Raw genomic sequence first — 21611 nt, forward strand, 5'->3', positions numbered from 1 at the left:
TTTACTCCTCCTTTAAAGCACTTCTCAAAACCCAAGACTTTAGCTAAGCTTTTAGTGTTAATATCTCTCTCTTTCAATAGTTGGCAATTGTGAAGTGAGAAGGGACATTTTACTGTGTAAAAAGGCATTGTGTAACTGCGTGTTGTGCCTGTTGTTGTCAACGTCAGTATGTCCCATTTAGCATTGCTCTTCTGTCTGAGCCAGTACTTGACCTCAGAGACCAGGCCACTGGCTCCAGTACAGTACAGATGTGGTATTGACCTTTGGATGAGGTGGGGAACTAAGGCCCACATGTTTATTCAGATGCATGTTTAAAGAACAGGGAGTTCTGGTTGCTCTGGTCAACCTCCCTCAGTCAAACCCACCTTAAGAAAAGTGTCAAAACAACTCGTGGCTTTTTATGGGATCTTGCTGGTGACTAATAAGTGCTACATTTACAATCATGGAGCTTCAACAAAATACATAATAATAATGCACATTTTCAGTCTGTCTTCTTCCCCCCAGGAGCAAAAGACACAGACACCTCAAGGGGATGAAAACCCTGCCTTTCAGAAACAACGAACTCTGAGAGACTGAACTACATTACGTCTTTCTGACAATGGCACGGCTGGTAGAGCCGCTGCCTCACAGCTCCAGAGACCTGGGTTCAATCCTGACCTCAGGTGCTGTCCGTGTAGAATTTGCACGTTTTCCCCATGACCACATGGGTTTCCTCTGGGTGCTCTGGTTTCCTCCTACATCCCAAATATGTGCAGGTTGGTAGGTTATTTGGCCACTGTAAACTGCCCCTAGTGTTTGGGTGAATGGTAGAACCTGGGGGGCGGGGGGGGGGAGGTGTGGGGTTGGGGTGGAGTTGATGAGAATAATGGATTAATGTAGGACCCAGTGGGCTGAAGTGTCTGTTTTTTTTTACAAAATGTTTATTCATTAAAAACACTACAAAAAAACAACCAACAGCAAATACGCTGCACCTAGTACAGAAAGGAACAACCCGGCCATAACCAATACCCACGCAACACTACGCCCGCTACTGCAACACACACTTCATACCAAAATCGCATCCATCTCGTCCACGACACACGCGATCCCCTGAGGGGCACACCGAGCGCGGAACTCAGCCAGGGAACCCGCTGAAGTGTCCGTTTCTGTGCTGTGCCCCTCAACAGCTCTATGACCATGACATTGCCCTGATCTCCAAAAGATTGGTTGCGCACTTACCTAGGCTTCAGGTGAAGAATGCAATGCTCTCCTCTCTGCATTTTCTCTAAAGCTTTGTCAACTCCTATGGGAATATCTTGATCTTCCCCTTCTCCGACCACAAACTTAACCTCACGCTGGTCAAACAACGCACCGTTGCATCGTCCTTCCACATAAACTGTAGGTAGCAAGAGAATAGATTACAGAAGTAACTTTGCGTATGTTCCTTCTTGTGAATCCTTCACTAAAAGTCTTGTCATTCCAACCAATACGGATTGTTGAGTGATTTTTTTAAAATTCACAGAGATGTTGTGGATTGGGCGGGGCTCCAGTATTTGAGGTTGGGCAGTTAAAGCAACTGGAAGGATAAAAAGAAACTTTTTTGGCCTAATGAATCCTTATTGACTTGAACAATTAAATCCCTTTCTTTCCCCGTGTGCGAGGGTTTCCAGCATCTATGTTTTTATTATGGATTCTTAACATTCTCAGTATTTTGTTTTAAAAGGATATCTTTACAATCTGTAAAAACATGTTTCCTGGAAATTCTCCGATCTCTATGCGGGGGAGAAAGTGAACTGGAAGTTATTTAACCCAAGCAACTAGAGATATGATCAAAGGAAAGGTCTGAAAACGATGATTCAAAATCCAATGACCTCCACCACCTGTAGGTACCCGACAAGTCGTACACCATCCTGACCTTGGCTATACGTTGCTGCTCCTGGGTCTAAACCCAGGTTCTGCCCCCTCAACAGCAGCAGTTCCAGAAGGTGGCTCACAACCACCTTCTCAAGGGCAATTAGGGAAGGACGTTAGACGTTAACATATCCAAAATGAATAAATAAAAAAGTTAAATAGATCATTGTAAATCAAACAGCAATATAGAAACCGATCACCTTAAGAAAAAGAAAACAATCATAAAAATACACACATAAGCTAATTCAGATGCTCATACATACCACACAGGTTCCACATACACACTATTTGTACAGCAACAGACACAATTGCAATAACGCGCACAGCACGTGCATACAGATCCGACCACACACACACAATCACAGTGACACAAATCCTGCTTCTTCTCATGCACTCCTTCAGGATCAAGGATCATTCTGGTTTTGTGGGCTCTGAGGTGGCGAATGAAATAAATGTGGGAACCACAGACTCTTCCACAGCTGCCTGACGGGGTGGGCAGTTGGGTGATTTGTGAAGAGACTCGCTTCTTTCATCACTTACACAGGGACTCTGTGTACTCCTAATGAACTAGAGGTTCTTGTGCACTGTGAGTTGTCGTGGGCCAGAGGTTCCTGGGAGTCAGTGAGCATAAATACACACATTTGGATACACGTGGTTCTACTGTAACATGATAGTTACGCTCCTGAGAACATTATAGCAGAACAGGCTGTAGTTGGCTTCAAAGCACAGAGTTTAACAGGTTTTCCCAATCACAATCACGCTATAACCAATGTGGCCAACGTAATGCAAATAGTGTTCCCTAATCCATCCTAATCGTGTTATAACCAATTCACATTATGGAAACACTCATTATAGCAGAACTACCTGAACTCTCAATGCCACATTCACTCACATGTATGTATTCAAAGTAGCACTCATTTCCATTTCCCATATGTGGATCCCTAAGCTGAGTTACACAAGATAGTAAGAGTGTCGTTGGGAGTTTCTTTTTCTGATAGCACTTTGAAGTAAAAATCTTGGAATGTCTTCAGAACCCGCCCATTCTGGGCACAGAACAGAGACTGCAAAATTGGCTTCCAAGTTGTGAGACCTCAGCATGGATAAAGTAGGTCAAAAGCGAGCTGAGACAGCACTAAATCTGCAGTGTACCTCCCTGTACTTTGCTACAAATTTGATACTCAATTATCACCCACAATCTAGATGGAAACGAAGGAAACCCATTGCTGAGAAATGGAACTTCAGACTGATGATATAAGAGAATTTTGGAAATGGATTTGATGTCCACTTATAACTTAAAGCAACAGAACTAAAAAATTCTTATAGCACACTTCAGAGCATCAGAGTCCCTCAAAGTGCAATGGATTTCTTTTCTAGTGTTGTCACTATTGTTATCCTGAAAGAGTAGCATCCAATCTGTATAGAGTTAGATCCCATCAACATCAATGCGACACATTGGCTTGGAACTTCTGCTGCCACATGCGAAGTTTATGTGTGCCACACAGTGGAATTTCATTTCATCAACAACAAAGATCAAGTTTTTACTGTGTTGGCCAATTTTCCTTCCAGTTGCTCCATGTGAATGTGGTTTTAATGTAGAAAGGTGTCTGGACAGGCAGAATGGTGTCCAACTGCAGGCACTGCAGAGAGTGTGAGCTATTCCTGAAGGAACACGTCTTCCTAAAGAACACAAAGTCTGCTTTGCTCAAACATGAAGGACATGTGCCTAAATAATATTCTCATGGCAACTCTCTCAATCATCCCAAACAACCCCTACTCCTGCCAGTTACAATCCACGCTCTGACCCACAACAGCAGCTGAAAGTGACCTCTGCTGTAATGCCTGACCCAATCCTCAAGGTCCAGACTGGAGCCTAGGTAAGTGACTCAAGCTGAGCAGGGCCAAACTACTTTGGGGTTGGGTCAGGTGTATATTCTGATAGAACATTCAGCTTTGGGATGAGTTAGGCCATGCAAACTTGGCTCAGCACAGCTCAGAGTGTTTCATCCAGGCTAAAGTGGCTTTGTATTGCTGTATGTGTCCTGTACTTGTGTGCTGGCCTTCCACTCCGCTTTTCTCCAAATGCTCTTGGGTTGGATCAGGCCAGCCTTGGAGATAATAAGTACTTGGGCGCAGACAGGTTTGGTCTGGTGACCTATTGGCTCTTTCTTCCTCAAAGGAAAGTTGAAGCCGAGTCTTTGAATCTTTTAAGGCAGAAATAGATCAACACTAGATAAGCAATGGGGTGAAAGGTTGCCGCAGTTAGACCAGTCTATGGAGTTTAGGTTACAATCAGCCATGATCTTAGAGCAGAGTTGAAGGCCTGATTGGCAGCAGTTTGCGCTGCAGCAACTCACCAAGGCTCCTTAGACAGTGCCTACCAAGCCCACTGCCTTTACCAGCTAGAAGGACAACGGCAGCAAATGTATGGGAAAATCACCACCTAGAAGTTGCCCCCCAAGCCACACACCGTCCAGATTTGGAAATATATCGCCGTTCCTTCACTGTTGCTAGGTCAAGATCCTGAATGTCCATCCCTAAGAGCATTGTGGGTACACCCACACCTCAAGGACTGCATCGGTCAAGAAGGCAGCTCACCAAGGGTGACTAGGGTGGGCAATTAAATGGCGGTTCAGCCTGCGAAGCCCACATCCCTTGAATGAACAAAGAATTTCTGGACTAGGGCAGTAAAGGAGCCAAGCTGTTCTTTCCACATAGCATATTTAAGATATCTTTATTAGTCACATGTACATCGAAACACACGGTGAAATGCATCTTTTGCCTAGTGTCCTGGGGACAGCCCGCAAGTGTCGCCACTCTTCCGGCGCCAACATAGCACGCCCACAACTTCCTAACCCGTATGTCTTTGGAATGTGGCAGGAAACTGGAGCACCCAGAGGAAACCCACGCAAACACGGGGAGAACGGACAAACTCCTTACAGACAGCGGCCAGAATTGAACCTGGGTCGCTGGCGCTGTTATAGCGTTACGCTAACCGCTACACTACCGTGCCTGCCCATGCTTCTGTTCTTTTTCCTGAGTAAACACATAAGAGAATGGTGTTCTCACATCAAGGATACACACCAGTCCGTAGTGCCCACCTGTCACAGAAGGCCTCAGGAGACCAGTGGGCACTGGGTGCTCTGTCTCCAGGAGCACCCATGCAGCAACACAACCTTGCAATGAGTTTGGACCCCCTAATGGTCCATTGGCCTGGACCTCTGAATGTCCAGAGCCAGGAGCAATCTAATGGGGGGTTCCTCAGACAACCACCCCTCCACCTCCTCCACACCAGCCGGCCGAAGATCAGGAGCATGTAACCAAAGCAGGGAAAGCCACCCCTTCAAGTACTTGAAGGGAAGCTGCAACATCTCATGATGAGGGACACAGATTCCTCCAGGCCACAAACATTCCAGCTGCCCTGGGAGTCCACGAAACTCTTTAAGATGTGTGGATGGGAGTTTACATATCAGCCATGAATACAGTGAATGGCAGAACCAACTAGAGGCAGAGAATGGACCACCGCTGTTCCTTCCAATTGTAGACGATCGGTGCATTCTGCACACTGAATCCAGAGATTCAGCATTTTAGAAAGCTGCAGATTCAAATAGCCTGTCCTGGTCCAACCACATAGACGCCACAAACAAGAAAGTTCACCAGCGCTTCTACTTCTTCAGGAGGCTAAAGAAATTTGGCATGCCCCCTTTGACTCTCACCAATTTTTAGTGATGCACCGTGGAAAGCATCCTATCCAGATGCATCACAGCTTGGTACAGCAACTGCGCTGCCTGTGACATCAAGAAACTGCAGAGTTGTGGACGCAACTCAGTACATCTCAGAAACCAGCCTCCCCTCCATGGACTATGCCTGCACTTCTCGCTGCCTTGGTAAAGCAACCAGAATAATCAAAGACCCCACCCAAACTGGACATTCTCTTTTTCCCTCCCTCTCATCGGAGGGAGGGAAAAAAGCCTGAAAGCATGCACCACCAGGCTCAAGGACAGCTTCTATCCTGCTGTTATAAGACTATTGAACGGACCCCTAGCATGATAGGATGGATTCTTGACCTCACAATCTACCTCATTATGACCTTGTACCTTACCATCTACTTGCATTCACTTTCTCTGTAACTGTGACACTTTATTCTGTATTCTGTTATTGTTTTACCTTGTATTACCTCAATGCACTGTGTAATGAATTGATCTGTATGAACGGTATGCAAGACAAGTTTTTTCACTCTACTTTGGTACATGTGACAATAATAAACCAATTTACCATCCCAAAAATCCTAAAACCTGACAGATGTTTGAGGGTAACTGTAACATCATTAACACCCTCCCACTTACCCCACCTTCCCTGACACATCTCTTTGGTCCTTGTGCAATTTCCCTAAATGTCACCAATGTAAATGTATTCTCACAGGGAGTACAAGCTTAAACTACACCAGCTGAGAATGATACTGCCAAAAGCCTTGGCATGAACACTAAAAAATAAACTTGGGTCAAATAAAGTTGGAAGAAAAAGCATGTTTTTACATTCTGGCTGCTTCAAAATATCCTGCCAATAGGATCACCTCAGGTTGTCTTCCAAGGAGTTAGTGGGAACATCTGCCCCATAGTTGCAGTGAACAGTAATAAAAAGGCATTTCACAACCATGGCAGCACTGTCACCAGTAGGTTATTGAGCCAATTCTAATGCCAAAGTTTGGAGCACCAATATCCTGGCCAACAGTCCATGCAGTACTGAGGGTCTTTGCAACATCAGAAGGGCTAGCTATTGGATTAGATTTTAAGAAAAGTCATGAATAGAATTGCAGAATCTTTTAATCCCTTCATGTGGATTAAAGGATCCCGACACTCTATTCTAAAAGGACTTCCCTTGAAGGTCAATATTTAAGTTTTAATTCAGGCTTTAAAATTAGTTCTCCTGCTGCTTTAATGGCAGCTGGGAGATCCTTTTGCAATGCACCAACGAATATTGGGTCATGGTAGTAACATACAGCAGAGGCTGAGGCACAAGGATTCAGGTAACACAGGTGGCCTCTTGTATACTTCTCTGTGAGCCTTTAGAAGCCTGCATGAAAATACACCAAGTCCTGCACATGAATCGTCATGGAAGAAAAGGCTATGGACAAAAATTGGATGAGTATAGATAAGTACAATGGTCTGAATGGACACGTTGGGCCGAAGGGCCTGTTTCTGTGCTGTATGATACTGTGAGTCTATGCACAGGCACTGTGCTTGAGGGGTCAGCCTGGAGTGAGGGCCAGTGCTCAGAGACCCAGTCAGGGGCTGGGTGGAAGGACTGCCCAGGGACTGGGACCTTTTGGGTGGATCTACCAGAACTCAAAGAGCATTAGAGGTGTCGGGGTGGGGGGTGCTGGTGGATGCAAGTTCGGGGCCAAGGTCTGGAGTGGAATCACTGAGAGGTGGTGGGAGGGTGGATGGTTGATGGGGGTGGGGTCCGAGGAGGGCTGGTAAGTAACCAAGTTAAAGGGGACCTACCTGAGTCAGCACCCAGCGCTGGGCTGGGACCTGCTCCAAGAGGCGCCCCTTTTAAGTGGTGCTGCTGCAGAGGGGGCAGCATTGTGGAAGTACGGTTGTTCTGGAAGTGCCCAAGGTGTGTTATTATGTGTTATTATGTAGTTATAATAAAGAACTACAGTTCCCAGTGGGCAATGCAAGGGGTCACATGGGAGAACAGGAAGTGGCTGTAAAAAGAGGGAAAGCAAGCCGGTCTGGTGTTGGTTAATAAAAATGTTCAGATGTTAAACCCACGCGAAGTTTGTCTCTTGATGAAGAACAAACATAACACAAGGGGAAACCTAACTTCCAAGGCGGGAACGTTGGAATGGGGAATGAAGCCAGCTCAAGCAAGGCAGACACATAAGAGACGTAAGATGCACAAGGCCAATGTGCTACTCAGATTTCCAAAGAGCCACTTCCATTTTGGAAATAAATGATTTTCAGATCTGCGGAATGGTAGGAAACACCACAGCAAATCCAAATTATAGTAGGGGTAAGGACATTTATCCTGTTGCCAGAGTTCATTGACAGTGCCGGCCCTGCCCGGGTTATGAACAGCTGACTTACAGACCAGTGGGGTGGATGGGGATGGATTTGCCAACTGCTGCGGGGTTGCAGGCATCTTTCGCCGGCTGGGAACAGATCAGGGCATTTCCACGTGTCTTCTCCTTCCACCCACTCCCCCACCCCGGAGCCACAACGATCGGGGGCTGGGCGGAGCCGAGCAGAGCCGGGGGCGCTGAGCAGATTCACGGAGTCAGTGAGGCCGGTTGGTGGCCGCTCGCCCCCCGCGCCTGCCCGCTCTCCCGTCGCCGCTGTTCCCACGATCCTCTCCCCACACACCGTTGTTGTTCACTTCAACCTCCAAGCAGCTCGGGTTACGAACAGCTCTCAGGAACAGAACTGTGCCGTAACCTGGAGACTTGCCTGTAAAACACTTTGGAAAGTGCTGCGGGTGTGAAAAGGGGGTGTGTAAAGGCAAGTATTCTTCAACATTCCTCTCTGCTTTTGTCTCGTGTGCTGCGTCTTTCAGCAGTGATTCAGTGGGCACTGTTCACTTCAGTAAACACCATCACCGATAGGAGGTCAATGCTGGAAGATCAAGTCTGGGAGGTCCTTTCCCACATGAGTGGGGGTGAAGACATCAAATGGTGGAGGAGGGGAGGCGGGGTGACATTGGTGCATTGGGAGTGGGATTGCTGCTTGGTCGTACAAGATACTTAAATTGAAAGCTTCAATAATTTGAGCGTCAGGGAACAGAGCAGTACATGTTAGTACATTGAATGTATCGCCCCTTACTACAAAAGACTACACAGAGCTGAATTTAGCAAAGAAGAAATTAGAACACAGCTTTTATTTTTTACGTGTTTTCTTATCCCCATTTTAGCAAGTTTGTTTAAATTTTGCCTGGAGGTACTTGTCCTGGCCAGAACATACTGTACTGAGGGAGATTGGCAGAGAGTCTGGAATAAAGTGCCTAAACAGAACATTCTGTACATTCTGACTTAAATCACCCACTCCTGTGGACTAAGCAAAATAATATCCTTCAAAGAAACAACAGAAGTCCTGTATTAGCTTCCATTGTTTATATCCCTTAATCTTAATTCAAAAACAAATCATCAATCATTCGACTGACACAGATCTATGATCCCGAAGTATAATTAAAGCAGGGGTCTGTTGCTGTCCTTGTGGTTGAAAAGGGAATCACTTGCAGCAGGGCTTTGAGTTATGCAATCGTGCAACTGAATGTGGACATGGATGATTGGTGCAAGGGTGGAATTTGTTAATTGCATGCTATGTTGATCCTTTATTACACTGAGACATTCTCAGCAGACAGGCAGCACAGACATCATCTCCCTGTAATACAAAATGCTATGAGTCATATTGCGTGGCTGTTCTCCATTCTCCTCCCACTCCCAGAATCAGTCAAGAGCTCAGTGTGCAATTAAATCACAAACCAAACAGGCGCCACTGCACATCAAGAATTAAAATGTTTTGCTGGGGAGAAGGTTGGGCGTGTGGAAGGGGGGGAAGTGGGGTGAAGTGTGGGGGAAGTATTGGGGTAAGTAGGGTGGGAAGTGGGGTGAGGGAAGGTGAGAGTAGTTTTACATAAGGGCTGCTTGGCAGGAAACTTCTTCATCACTCATGACACCACAAATTGGCCTTGTATTTAACATAGAACAGTACAGTACAGGAACAGGCAGGCCCATCGGCCCACAATGTCTGTGCCGAACATGACGTCAAATTAAATTCAATCTCTTCTGCCTGCGTATGTTCCACATCCCTCATGTGACGATCTAAAAGCCTCTTAAACACCAAGCATCTGCCTGCACCACTACCCCTGGCAGTCCATTCCAGGCACCTACCACTGTCTGTGTAAAACAACTTGTCTCCTTTAAACTTTCGCCTTAAATTAGTTTCACCCATGGTTTACAACCTGCCAGAAGGCTTCCAAAGTAAAAAGGGGTTAAATTATCAGAGTGGGTTTACTTAGGCTGGTATTTCATGCCCTTGGGTTTAGCTGATTAAGGAGGTAATCTAGTTGAGGTAATTGGCTTTTGAAAATACAGGCAAGGCAAAACTATTTTACCTAATTGAGGTAAATCATTCTACGCAAAAGATGCATTCCACTGTGTGTTTCGATGTACGTGTGACTAATAAAGAAAGCTTATCTTAAATCAGGAGGCCCCACCTCAAAATTAGAACTGGACTACAGTTCAGGGATGATGTCAGAAAGCACTTCTGTCACACAAATGCGTGTCAGAATCAGGACTCTCTCACCCAGAGAGCTGCTGAAATTAGTGACCAATTGAAAATTTCAAAGCAAAGGTGCAAAGATTGTTGTTAGCCAAGCTGTTACGAGATACAAGCCGAGAAATTTCTTTAGCATTGCCTCGCACACTGACGCTGTTTTAAAAAGTGCCATAAAGATGGTGAATTGTTCCAGGAGCAGGGTTGTCAGGCTTCCCTGCACACCAAGGCACTGACAGTTTCAGAATGCGTTCTTTCGACCTGTTGCTGCCAGCACATAATCTCACAGCTGCGGCCTGCAGAGAATTCTTAAACACACGCAGAATACAAGAAACAAAGTTCCAGCCACTGGAGAGTGTTGAATGTTCCCTTATACGATGAGATAGACTCTGACCTCACAATCTGCCTTGTTGTGACCTTGCACCTTATTGTCTACCTGCACTGCACTTTCTCTGTAGCTGTGACACTTTGCTCTGTACTGCTATTGTTTTTACCTGTACTACCTCAATGCACTCTGTACTAACTCAATGTAACTGCACTGTGTAATGAATTGACCTGTACGACCGGTATGGAAGACAAGTTTTTCACTGTCCCTCAGTACAAGTGACAATAATAAACCAATACCAATACAGCAAGAGTAGTTGCTATGGTGATGGAAGAAAGGAGAGAGAGTGCTATCGGGGTCTCAGAGAGGAATGTGGGCACACTTGGTGGATAACATGACCAACAGGAGGGATGTTCTTCATATAAAGGGTTCCAGTGATCTGCCAGGGGTCTGACTAGGAGTTCCTGGTAGGAGATTCCCAGGGAGGTATCTGTAAGGAATAACACCAAGTGAGGGCAATCTACAGATATCTTGCCTTTGGTGGCGAACACCCCTTCCCAATCCCTTCTGCTCCTGTCCACTGAAGGTGGGTGAAGTCATCTTTCCCCGAGTATGGAACTTGAGCGAGGTCTCTAACGTAGCAGCAAGCGGCGATCCATGAGAGTTGGCACGGATCAGCACCAGTGACCTGGACTGACCTTGAGGCTCGGCTGCTGAGAGTGATGGTGTCTTTAACTTCAGCTGTGAGGGCAGTCCAGGCACATGTGTGAGTTGTATACGAGTTCACAGACCTCACTGAATACATTCACGGTGAAACATAGCCTGCAGAGTCATTGCTCTTTGGAGAAGTCTGGTTATGAGGATGAGCTTTTGGGTGTTCTATTCCTCCTCCCACATGGTCCCCCTGACTGACTACAATGCCTCCAATATTGATAGCCCATCTCTATGCTACCCAAGTGATAAGTAGGTGTAGACAAATTCTACGTAGCTGTTAGCATAACGCTATTACAGCGCCAGCGACCCAGGTTCAATTCCGGCCGCTGTATGTAAGGAGTTTTTATGTTCTCCCTGTGACTGTGTGGGATTCCTCCGGGTCCTCCAGTTTCCTCCCACATTCCAAAGACGTATGGGTTAGGAAGTTTGGGGCATGCTATGGTGGCGCCAGAAGCATGGCGACACTTGCGGGCTGCCCCCAGAACACTCTACGCAAAAGACGCATTTCACTGTGTGTTTCCATGTATGTGACTAATAAAGGTATCTAATCTTATCTTAGCTTATTGGAAGTCAGTTATGAGTGCAGAAAGTTGCTGAAAGGTGAGGGAGGCTCAGTTGCAAGTCATGAAGTCATTGAGGCACACAGTATGGAAACAGGCCCTTCAGCCCACTGAGTCACCCATCAGGCACCCATTTACCCTAATCTTACATTCATCCACTTTGAGTGCAGAAAAGTTATTGAAAGGTGAGGGACATTCTGTTGCAAGTCAGTTGAGTCATACATCACGGAAACAGGCTTTCTGGTCTACAGAGACTGCGACAGCCATCCCCACTTTATTCTCCCCACGTTCCCATTAACTGTCCCCAGGTTCTACCACTCACCTACACCTGAGGGGGCTATTTACAGTGGTCAATTAACCCACCAACCTTCACGCCCTTGGGACATGGGAGAAAACAGGAGAACCTGGAGAAAAGCCGGGGAGAACATGCAAACTCCACATTGTCTGCACCATTGAACCCAGCTGAGGGGAGCGAAGAGGCAGCAGCTCCTCCATCTGTATCATTGCACCACCGAAAGCAGATATGAGCAATGTGTAGAGTGAGCTGTGAGTCTGCAGCCTCGCGGAGTGTTGGCAGTGTCAATAGCACAGTTCCAGGAGAAAGACGACTAGTAAAAGCTGACTGCGCTGCAAACTAATAAGATCTGTACATTATTAGACCAGGGAGACTAAAAACTACAGTGGAGGTGCAATTTGATCGTTACACCATTGCTGAGGAAGCTGGGGGAGTTCCAGCACTGCAGCCTTGCTTCAGTATTAACGAGATTCCACCGAGGGTTAAGAGACCTTGAAGTGAGCACACCTTTCCCTTACACAGGGGTTAGTTCCTTTTGCAACTGCACAGTACTGCTTTTTGTGACCAGGAATTTCTAGGCCAAGGTATCAAGAATACAACTCACAATCCAATTGAATGGTAGAACAGGTTTGAGGGGCTGAATGGCCCACTGTGTTCATATGGTAGTGTTCAGTGGTAAAATAATCCTTGATCTGTCATTCACACACCTTCAGAAAATTGTACTTCTTTTCTTTATTACAAGGTCAGAGTCAGAGTCATGCAGCATGGAAACAGGCCATTCAGTCTACCACAGCCATGCTGACCAATGGGCACCCATCCATATTAAACCCATCTTCCAGCACTTGGTCCATAGTTTTCTATGCCTAGGTGATTTAAGTACAGATACAGTAGACCGCAGGAAATCTTTCCCCTAATCAGAGGTACGTAAAGTCGAGAACATGGATTTAGGGTAAGGTGTAAGAGATTTAGAGGGGATCTGAGTTCATCTAGACACTTCAGTGAACTCTGCTTCCACCACTCTCTTCAGCAGTGTGTTCCAGGTACTCACCTCCGTCTGGGTGAGAAGCAACACCCTCAGATCCCCTCTAAATCTCTTACACCTTACCCTAAATCCATGCTCTCGACTTTACGTACCTCTGATTAGGGGAAAGATTTCCTGCGGTCTACTGTATCTGTACCCCTCATAATTTTATATCCCTCAGTCATGTCCTTTCTCAACCTCCTCCGCTCCACAGAAAACAGACCCAGCCTCTCCAGTCTATCCTCATAACTGAAGCACTCCATCCCAGGCAACACCCTGGTGAATCTCCTCTGCACCCTCTCCAGCACTATCACACCCTTCCCACAGTGTGGTGACCAGAACTGCATGCAGTCCTCCAGCTGAGGTCTGACCAATGTTTTATAAAGTTGGAGCATAACCTCCCAGTTCTTGATTCAGTGCCCCAACTAACGGTCAGTATCCCATATACCTTCTTAACCACATTATCTATCTGCACTGCCATCTTCAAGGATCTTTGGACTTGCACGCCAAGGTCTCTCTGCACCTTAATACTCCCTGGGACCTGACCATTCATGGTGTGCGTCCTAGCCTCTTTAGTGCTCCCAAAATGCATCACCTCACATTTATCAGGATTAAACTCCATCTGCCATTTCTCAGCCCATTTTACCAACACATCGATATCACCCTGTGGTCTAAGACTACCCTCCTCACTGTCAACAGCTCCTCTAATCTTTATGCCATCTGCAAACTTAATGATCATGCTTCCTACATCCACATCCAAATCATTCATGTATATTGCAAACTGCAGGGGTCCCAGCACCCTTCCCTTCTGTCCTGGTCCTGTATTAATACGACAGTAAAAATCCAATAATCTGGCACCCTGGGGACGTTGGTGGTGCCAGAAAAGTGGATTGTCCGGACTGTTGGATGTTATTTCTATTAATAGGCCAACCACTTGTTTCAGGTGTCGCACAGTATTATAATACATTTTCCAATGAACCAAGAGAGAGCTGGAACTGAGGCTCCTGTGAGCAGGAAAGGAATCTCCACTTTTCATGTTTCACCCCTCCTCCAGTCCACCAACCACCTCAGACTCCTGTCTCACCTAACTCTTCATACTGGCCATCTCCCCACTCCACTCTCAGTCCCAATGCAGGGTTTGGACCCGAAACGTTGACAATTCCTTTCCCTCCCACAGATGCTGCCCGACCCGCTGAGTTCCTCCAGTAGATAGTGTGTCGCTCCAGATTCCAGCGTCTGCAGTCTCTTGTGTCTCCACCTCCACTCTCGTCATTTATTCATCTGCAACTTAACCTTTGTGAACGGTGAGAATTATGCAACGTCAGCACCTTCAGAACTCAGTTTTTCCCTTTCTGTATTTGATACGTTTGTGTAAGCTGTTCAGTATCAGAGAGAAGGAAAGGGTAAGCTGAAAACCTGGCTAAAATGATCCCATTAGTTTAGACTTTACCTTCCACTGTAGCTCCTTCATTGGGGGTGGAATAGCCTTGCCCTTTCTTTTTAATCCGACGGATGATGCCTCCGTCTTCCCGGTCTGTTAAATCCTCCCCCTTGAAGTCTATTAGTTCAATCTGGAATTTAAAAAAGTCTCCATTAAAGCTGAAACAAAGCAGGATTTTTCAGCGGCTGTGAGCATCATGATACCCGGGTTTAAAGTCAAATAAAAAGCATATACAAAGATATATATATAAAGGCCAGCTGTTCCACTGAACCCATCTTCCAGTAACCTTCGTATAATACTGTCGCCCTTCATCCTCCAGCCTTCTACCAGCCCCAGGATCTCCTGGAGGAGGCAAAAAAAAAGAGGAAAATGAACCATGGGCCACTTTAGGAAAGGACATAAAAACATGCGAAATGGCATCAGGAATAGGCCTCCAGACCCCTCGAGCCTAGTCTCATATTCATCGGGATAGAGTCCAGAATCCTTGAGAGGTACAGCATGGAAAAAGGACCACTGAGTCCGCACTGACCATCAAACACTCATTTACGTCAATCCTACCCTCAACCATTTTATTCTCCCCACATTCCCATCACAACTGCCCCCTAGATTCTACCACACATCCACAAGTTATGAGGGATAATTTACAGTGGTCAATTAACCAACCAGCTTGTATGTTCCTGGAATGTGGGAGGAAACTGGAGCGATCAAAGGAAACCTCACACAGTAACGGAGAACATGCAAACTCCACACAGACAGCCCCAGAGGTCAGGATCAAACCCAGGCCGCAGGAACTGTGAGGCAGCAGCTCTGCTAGTTGCATTACTGTGACCCCAAGATCTTGGCTGATCTTTTAACTCAATGCTGTTTTCCAGCACTATCCCCATACCCCTGGATTCCTCCTCACCACCCCTGGAGATGACCAATCTTGCTCCAGCAGACTGCAGTGACTGAGAGAAGTATCCTATGCCAGCCACCTACACCAACAGTTATTGGCCTTTCTCATTAACCACGTCTATAATCCTTCCACAGGCCAGCAACTTGCTCCACAGGTTCTTGGAAAAGAAATAGCTTCAGACTTCCAACATAATTCTCTGCACCTATAACTTTTCTTCCTTCAACTATCCATCTGGTCTGAATTTAGTCCTTCTAATTTACTAAAAAACACAATCAAATCTCATAAAGAGGTGTACAAATCCTCCCCAGCTTATGAATGCCTGACTTATGTACAGCCCATGCATACAGACAAGCATTTGGGAGACCGGCGGGGTGGAGTTGCCGGCTGCTAAGGGGCTGCAGGCATCTTCTGCCGTGTGGGAACTTAGTTCCTAGCCGCAATTCCGACGTGAACTGTTCGAGTTAGAGTCATAGAGCTCTCCAGCCAAATTCATCCATGCCAACCAAGTTGCCTAGCTGAGCTAGTCCCGTTGCATTTGGCCCATATCCCTCTAAATCCTTCCTATCCCATGTACTTGTACAAGCGTCTTTTAAACGTCACAATTGTACCCGTCTCTACCATTTTCTCTGGCAGCTCGGTCCACATATGCACAAACCTCTGGGTGAAAAAGTTGCCCCCTCAGGTCCCTTTTAAATCTTTCCCCTCTCACTCTAGTTTCCCCTACGCCGGGAAAAAGACTGTGGCTATTCAACTTACGTATGTCACTCATGATTTTATAAACCTCTGTAGGGTGACGAACATGAACAGACTCCTGCTGTGACCTGGGGAGGACCTGTATTTTCCTGTCGTAAAGTGCCACAGTTCTCTAAGCCTGCCCTGGTACCTACGAACCGTATGACCTTTTTCTGAACCATTTCCATGACTTTACCATACGAGGTGATCCAAGATAACGCCCAGTCAAAGCCTTCTGCAAGGACATTGCAGTATTTTTCATTCTTCATTTAAGCCTCCCAACAATATTTGCTTTGTTGCTTTTTGCAATAAACCTCACAACAACTGTTACCATTCAAGTTTAGTAACATCTAGGTCTTCGACTTAACAGCTTTGGTTGCAAAATGTTTGGGAGATTGAAGGTTTAGGGACCAGTCTGAGGATTTGGTAGGTTGGATATAAAGAAAATATTTCCACTACGGGGGAATGCACAACTAATTACACAACAGCAAGTCGTTAATAATGCCAATAATCCAAAGTGAACTTCTTTACCTTGAAGATTAAGTGGAATTTGGAACATGTTGCTACAAGGAGTGGTTGATGCAAAGGACATAGACGTTTACAAGGAAAAGCTATGAGTATATGATGGGTGTGTACAAGATTTCATATTTGTTTTTTTGGGAGGGGAACGCATTTTCAATGGTCGGAAGCAAACATGCATACATCTGCCCAGAACTACAAGTTAATCATAATTTTGGTTGGATTATTGGGGTAGCCCCTATGCCCCTGCTTACCAGCTGGACCGCCCTTCACCCCATTCTTGGGCATATCCCAAGGTGAGGTGTCGAAAACGGAAGGAAGTGCTCCATTAAGCCAAGCCATTGGGACCATGATTTCATGTTTCTGAGTTACTGCCTCACAAAACCTTGGCACTTCCTGGGCAACAATCTAGTCCTTAGAGACAAATCAAACAAGCTGCTATATAAGAACAATGAACATACGAACTAGGCATCTGAACAGCAAACGCATCCACCCAGTTCCTCCTCCACACACCCGACACAACCCTCATCACCCAGTTTCTTTCCCCTCCTCCACCTACTCCATTTGCTCATTACCCACACACTCCTCTCACTGGGTCCCCTCCCCCTACTGTTCCCATCTGCCCTCCCCACCTCCCTTATTTGGTTCCATGCTCCCTTTCCTATCAGATCCCATCATCTGCAGCCCTTTGTTGCCTCCACCTGTCACCTCCCAGCCTCTGTTGCTATTTCCACCCTTCCCTCCCCCATCTGCCTATCACCCCTCCTCACCTGGATCCACCTATCGCTTGCCAGCTCTTGCTGCAGCCCTTCCCCTCACCTCTTTATACTGGCTGCCTCCCCTCTATCTTTCAGTCCGGATGACAGGTCTTGACCCAAAACATTGACTGTCCATTTCCCTGCACAGATGCTGCCTGACCCGCTGAGTTCCTCCTCCGGAATTGTTGATTTTTGTGTCAACAATTCCATTTCTTTCATTATTAGAACTCTGACAAATTCAACAACACAAGATCCTTTTAGCTAAGCTCATGTGTCCATTTTAATCCAAAGTAGTAAATGAAAATCAAAAGAAAAACTGCAGACATTGGAAATCTGAAATAAAAACAGAAAATGCTGGAAACACTCAGCAGGTTAGGAAACATCTGTGGAGAGACAGACAGTTAACATATCAGACTTGAAGGGGGCAGAGTGAACAAAACTGAGACTTCTGTTGAGTTGATGCAGATGGAGGGGATGAAATTGTGATCTTATATAAATTTTATGTAAAATGAAATTGCAAAAAATAATTTTTAAAAAACTGAAAAATTAACTGTTTCTCTTTTCGTAGATGCTGCCTGAACTACTGAACTTTTCCAGGATTTTCTGTTTTTACCTAATCCAAAGCTGATTTTGCATCAGAAGATTGAAAACAAGGGTGAGTGTAAAATTTGTCTCCTGTTTCAGCCAGTGGGGTATCCTAATTAGATAAGATATCTTTATTAGTAACACGTACATCAAAACACACAGTGAAATGCATCTTTTGTGTAGAGTGTTCTAGGGGGCAGCCCACAAGTGTCGTCACACTTCTGGTGCCAACATAGCATGCCCACAACTTCCTAACCCGTACATCTTTGGAATGTGGGAAGAAACCGGAGCACCCGGAAGAAACCCACTCAGTCACAGGGAGAACGTACAAACTCCTTACAGACAGCGGCGGGAATTGAACCCGGGTCACTGGCGCTGTAATAGCATTATGCTAACCGCTACACTACCGTGCCTGCCTTCTGAAAAGATCATTGTGTTTCAGGAGAGATGGAACTTTCTAAGGGGACTCACGCAGGAGAGAAGAGAATGGGTAGAAGTGGCCCTTGGAAGAGACTAGGGTTGGGAAGCAGTGCTCAGAAGGAACAAAATGCCAAGGGTACAACATAGCGGCACATCTCACCATCACTGCCAGCTCTCCAGAGCCTGGTGTAGCCATACAACATGGCTGAAGTCTGACGTTCACCATTCCTGTTTCAGAAGTGCAGCAAACTGGATGACTTATTTTGCTGATTTTTTTTTCTCTCTTATAATTCTGGGGATGGATATCACTGTTGGAGAACGGAATGTTTTCTGACACTGTTGTCGAGTGTTGAGTTAAATGTCAGATGTCAAAACAGGTCCTGCAGACAATGCCCCCTGTGAGTGTCCATGCCAAATTCCCAAAAGCTGATGGAACAGTTTCCAAGCTCAGAGACACCAATCTTTAAAAAAAACCGACCAGACCAAATAGACTTAAATATTGGCACAAAATGTGGAAAATTCAAATTTTCAAAGAAACTATTGACTTTGGTCCCAGATATTAGATAGAAATTTACAGCTAATGGGTGTAATAATATACATTAGTGGTTTGACAATCCTTTACATCATGAGATAAGGAATAGGAAGAAATAGAACACGATGAATCTGATACATGTTCATGTAAAGGGCTGAGATTCCTCAATAAATTACCTCTAAGTGAACTATGGAAATTTTTGATCCACTTTAATTAGCAGTTTAGGTAGGATTTTTCACAAGACAAATCGCTAGTTCAACGTTAAATGAAAATCAAGAAAACTTGCCGGAAATCTGAAATAAAAACAGAAAGTGCAGGACGCACTGAGCAGGCCTGGCAGCATCTGTGGAGGCAGGAACAAAGTTAACATTTCAGGCCAAACATTTTCTGTTTTCATTCTGTTTCTCCCATGGCCCTTTACCTCTGTCGTGTCCCTATTTCTGTCTCATTTCCCCCTTTCTCCCCCTTCCGCTCCTCTTTCTCTCCGCCATCCTTCATTCTGTCTTTTTATCGGCAAGTTATTTTTTCCCCTCTGCTTTCAACAACAATTTGACCAGGACTTTTAACATCGTAAAACTCCTGGATGAGGCAGATTTGAACAGACTGGTCCAGTCTTGGATATTTGCACGAGAGATTTGCTTAGGCACCACAAAATAAGTTTATGGCAGAGATCTTATTTAACTAGAGAAATCATCTGATCATCCAGGACCTAAAGCCGGACAAATGGCTTGACCATTTGGGCATTTTAGCAATACCTTTGGCATGTCCCAGATGTCACACTGGCCAACATTGTACAAGACCATGAGGTCCAAGGGAAAGTGGCAAATCAGATCCAAAATTGACTCAGCGGCAAGACAAAGAATAGTCAACAGGTATTTTAGTGTGTGAGGGATGTTTGCATTGAACTTTAATGCCAAACATTCAGCTTCTTGCAGTATATGTCAATGACATAAATGCGTGAGCTACGTTTAGGAGGTTTGCAGATGAAAAAGAAATGGCCGTGTATTTATAAGATAAGATAAGATATCTTTATTAGTCACATGTACATTGAAACCAACAGTGAAATGCATCTTTTGCGTAGAGTGTTCGGAGGGCAGCCCACAAATGTCGCCACACGGCGTCAACATACCATGCCCACAGCTCCTAACCCATACGTCTTTGGAATGTGGGAGGAAACCGGAGCACCCAGGGGAAACCCACGCAGACACGGGGAGAACGTACAAACTCCTTACAGACAGTGGCCGGAATTAAACCCGGGTCACTGGCGCTGTAATAGTGTCGCGCTAACCGTTAGTGGAGAAGGAAGTTGCCGACTGCAACAAGATAGTAATGGACTGGTAAATGAGCAGGAAGGTGGCAAATGAGACAAGGGAATACGTGATACTGGAAAGTGTAGGGGAACAGAGGGGCCTTAGAGTGCATGTTTACAGACCCCAGAAAGTAACAGGGGAGGTAAATGGGTAAGATGATACCTGAGATAATTATATTGAATAAATAATACAGGTGGCACAATGGTGTAGCAGTTAAAGCTGCTGCCTCACAGTTCCACCAGTCTAGGTTCAGTCCTGACCTCTGATGCTGTCTGCGTGGAGCTTGCACATTCCCCCTGTGACTGCGCGGATGCTCCTGTTTCCAGCCACAGCCTAAAAACATGGGTAGGTTAATTGTGTTGGATTCAACTGTTTGAAGTAGTTTTTTAACATGTATAGTGCTTAATACAGCTCAAGTGGCTGCACCAGGAATGGCCGCTTCCGAGCTTATTGGTTTGTCCATCAGGTGAATACGTGTTTTCTCATTGGTTGGTTTGGCCACAGGTGTCTAATAGGTTTTCTGATTGGACTATTGTTAGCTAAGGAGGACCTCTTATCTCAGGTGTAAAAGGTGTCATTTTTTGTTAATCTCTCTCTTGCCTCTATCTCTCTCTTGCTCTCTTCCCCCTCCCCACCACCCCCCAGCCCCAGCCCATCTTTAGTTCCTTTTGTCTTGGCTCATCTCCCAATAGTAAAGCTAGTGCCACGTGCTCTGTGACTGTTTCTTTGTTTTAAACTTTTCCAATAACACTTGGTGAACCGCCAAGTTGTTTTCAACTCATTCTTGCATTCCTGAAAGAACCTGCGGGTTCGAAAGTAACCGAATCCGACAACCGGCTACTGTGAATTGCTCCTACTGTGCAGGTGAGTGGTAGAATCCGGGGGGAGTTGACAGCAGTGTGGGGAGAATAAAATGGATGAGTGTAATTAGGTGCTTGATGGTTGGCACTGACTCAGAGTTGCTTGCATGCTGTATGCTGAGAAGATAGTGGAAGGCCTTTCTAATTGTAGCAACTGGATGTCAAGGTTGAGATTGTATGAACCGGCAAAATAAGGCACACCTACCTCAAAGAGTAACGTAGAGTTTGAAGGGACTTCAGGTGGACTGCCAGCAGTCCCATAGGCATAGTTTGGCTTACAGATCAACTGACAGATCTCCCCCTTCTTCATTGAAGCCACTCCCAGGTCCCATGCTTTTAACACTTGGCCTATAAAAAAAAATATAGCTCTGCATGCACAGTATTTAAGAATATAAAAGCAAAGGCTCATTTTTCCAGCAGAGAGAGAACTAAATAATTTAGAGAAAGCTACAAATAGTTGTCTTTTAAATCAGAGGTGCAT

The 21611-nt window shown here is 45.6% G+C and overlaps 1 protein-coding gene across 2 annotated transcripts in view; it reads right to left on the reverse strand.

The window, feature by feature from the left end:
• The window catches only part of LOC127580972 (peptidyl-prolyl cis-trans isomerase FKBP5-like), a 143711-nt gene that overhangs the window by 12911 nt on the left and 109189 nt on the right, over positions 1-21611 (reverse strand). For both annotated transcript variants that reach the window (XM_052034982.1, XM_052034981.1), the window contains exons 3-5: positions 21336-21478; positions 14529-14649; positions 1219-1375 (exon numbers count right to left, since the gene is read on the reverse strand). In XM_052034982.1, the coding sequence (XP_051890942.1) occupies positions 1219-1375; positions 14529-14649; positions 21336-21478 (421 nt within the window). The remainder of the gene's footprint in view (positions 1-1218; positions 1376-14528; positions 14650-21335; positions 21479-21611) is intronic.

This window comes from Pristis pectinata, chromosome 20 (assembly GCF_009764475.1).
Source record: "Pristis pectinata isolate sPriPec2 chromosome 20, sPriPec2.1.pri, whole genome shotgun sequence".
Lineage (NCBI taxonomy): Eukaryota > Metazoa > Chordata > Chondrichthyes > Rhinopristiformes > Pristidae > Pristis > Pristis pectinata.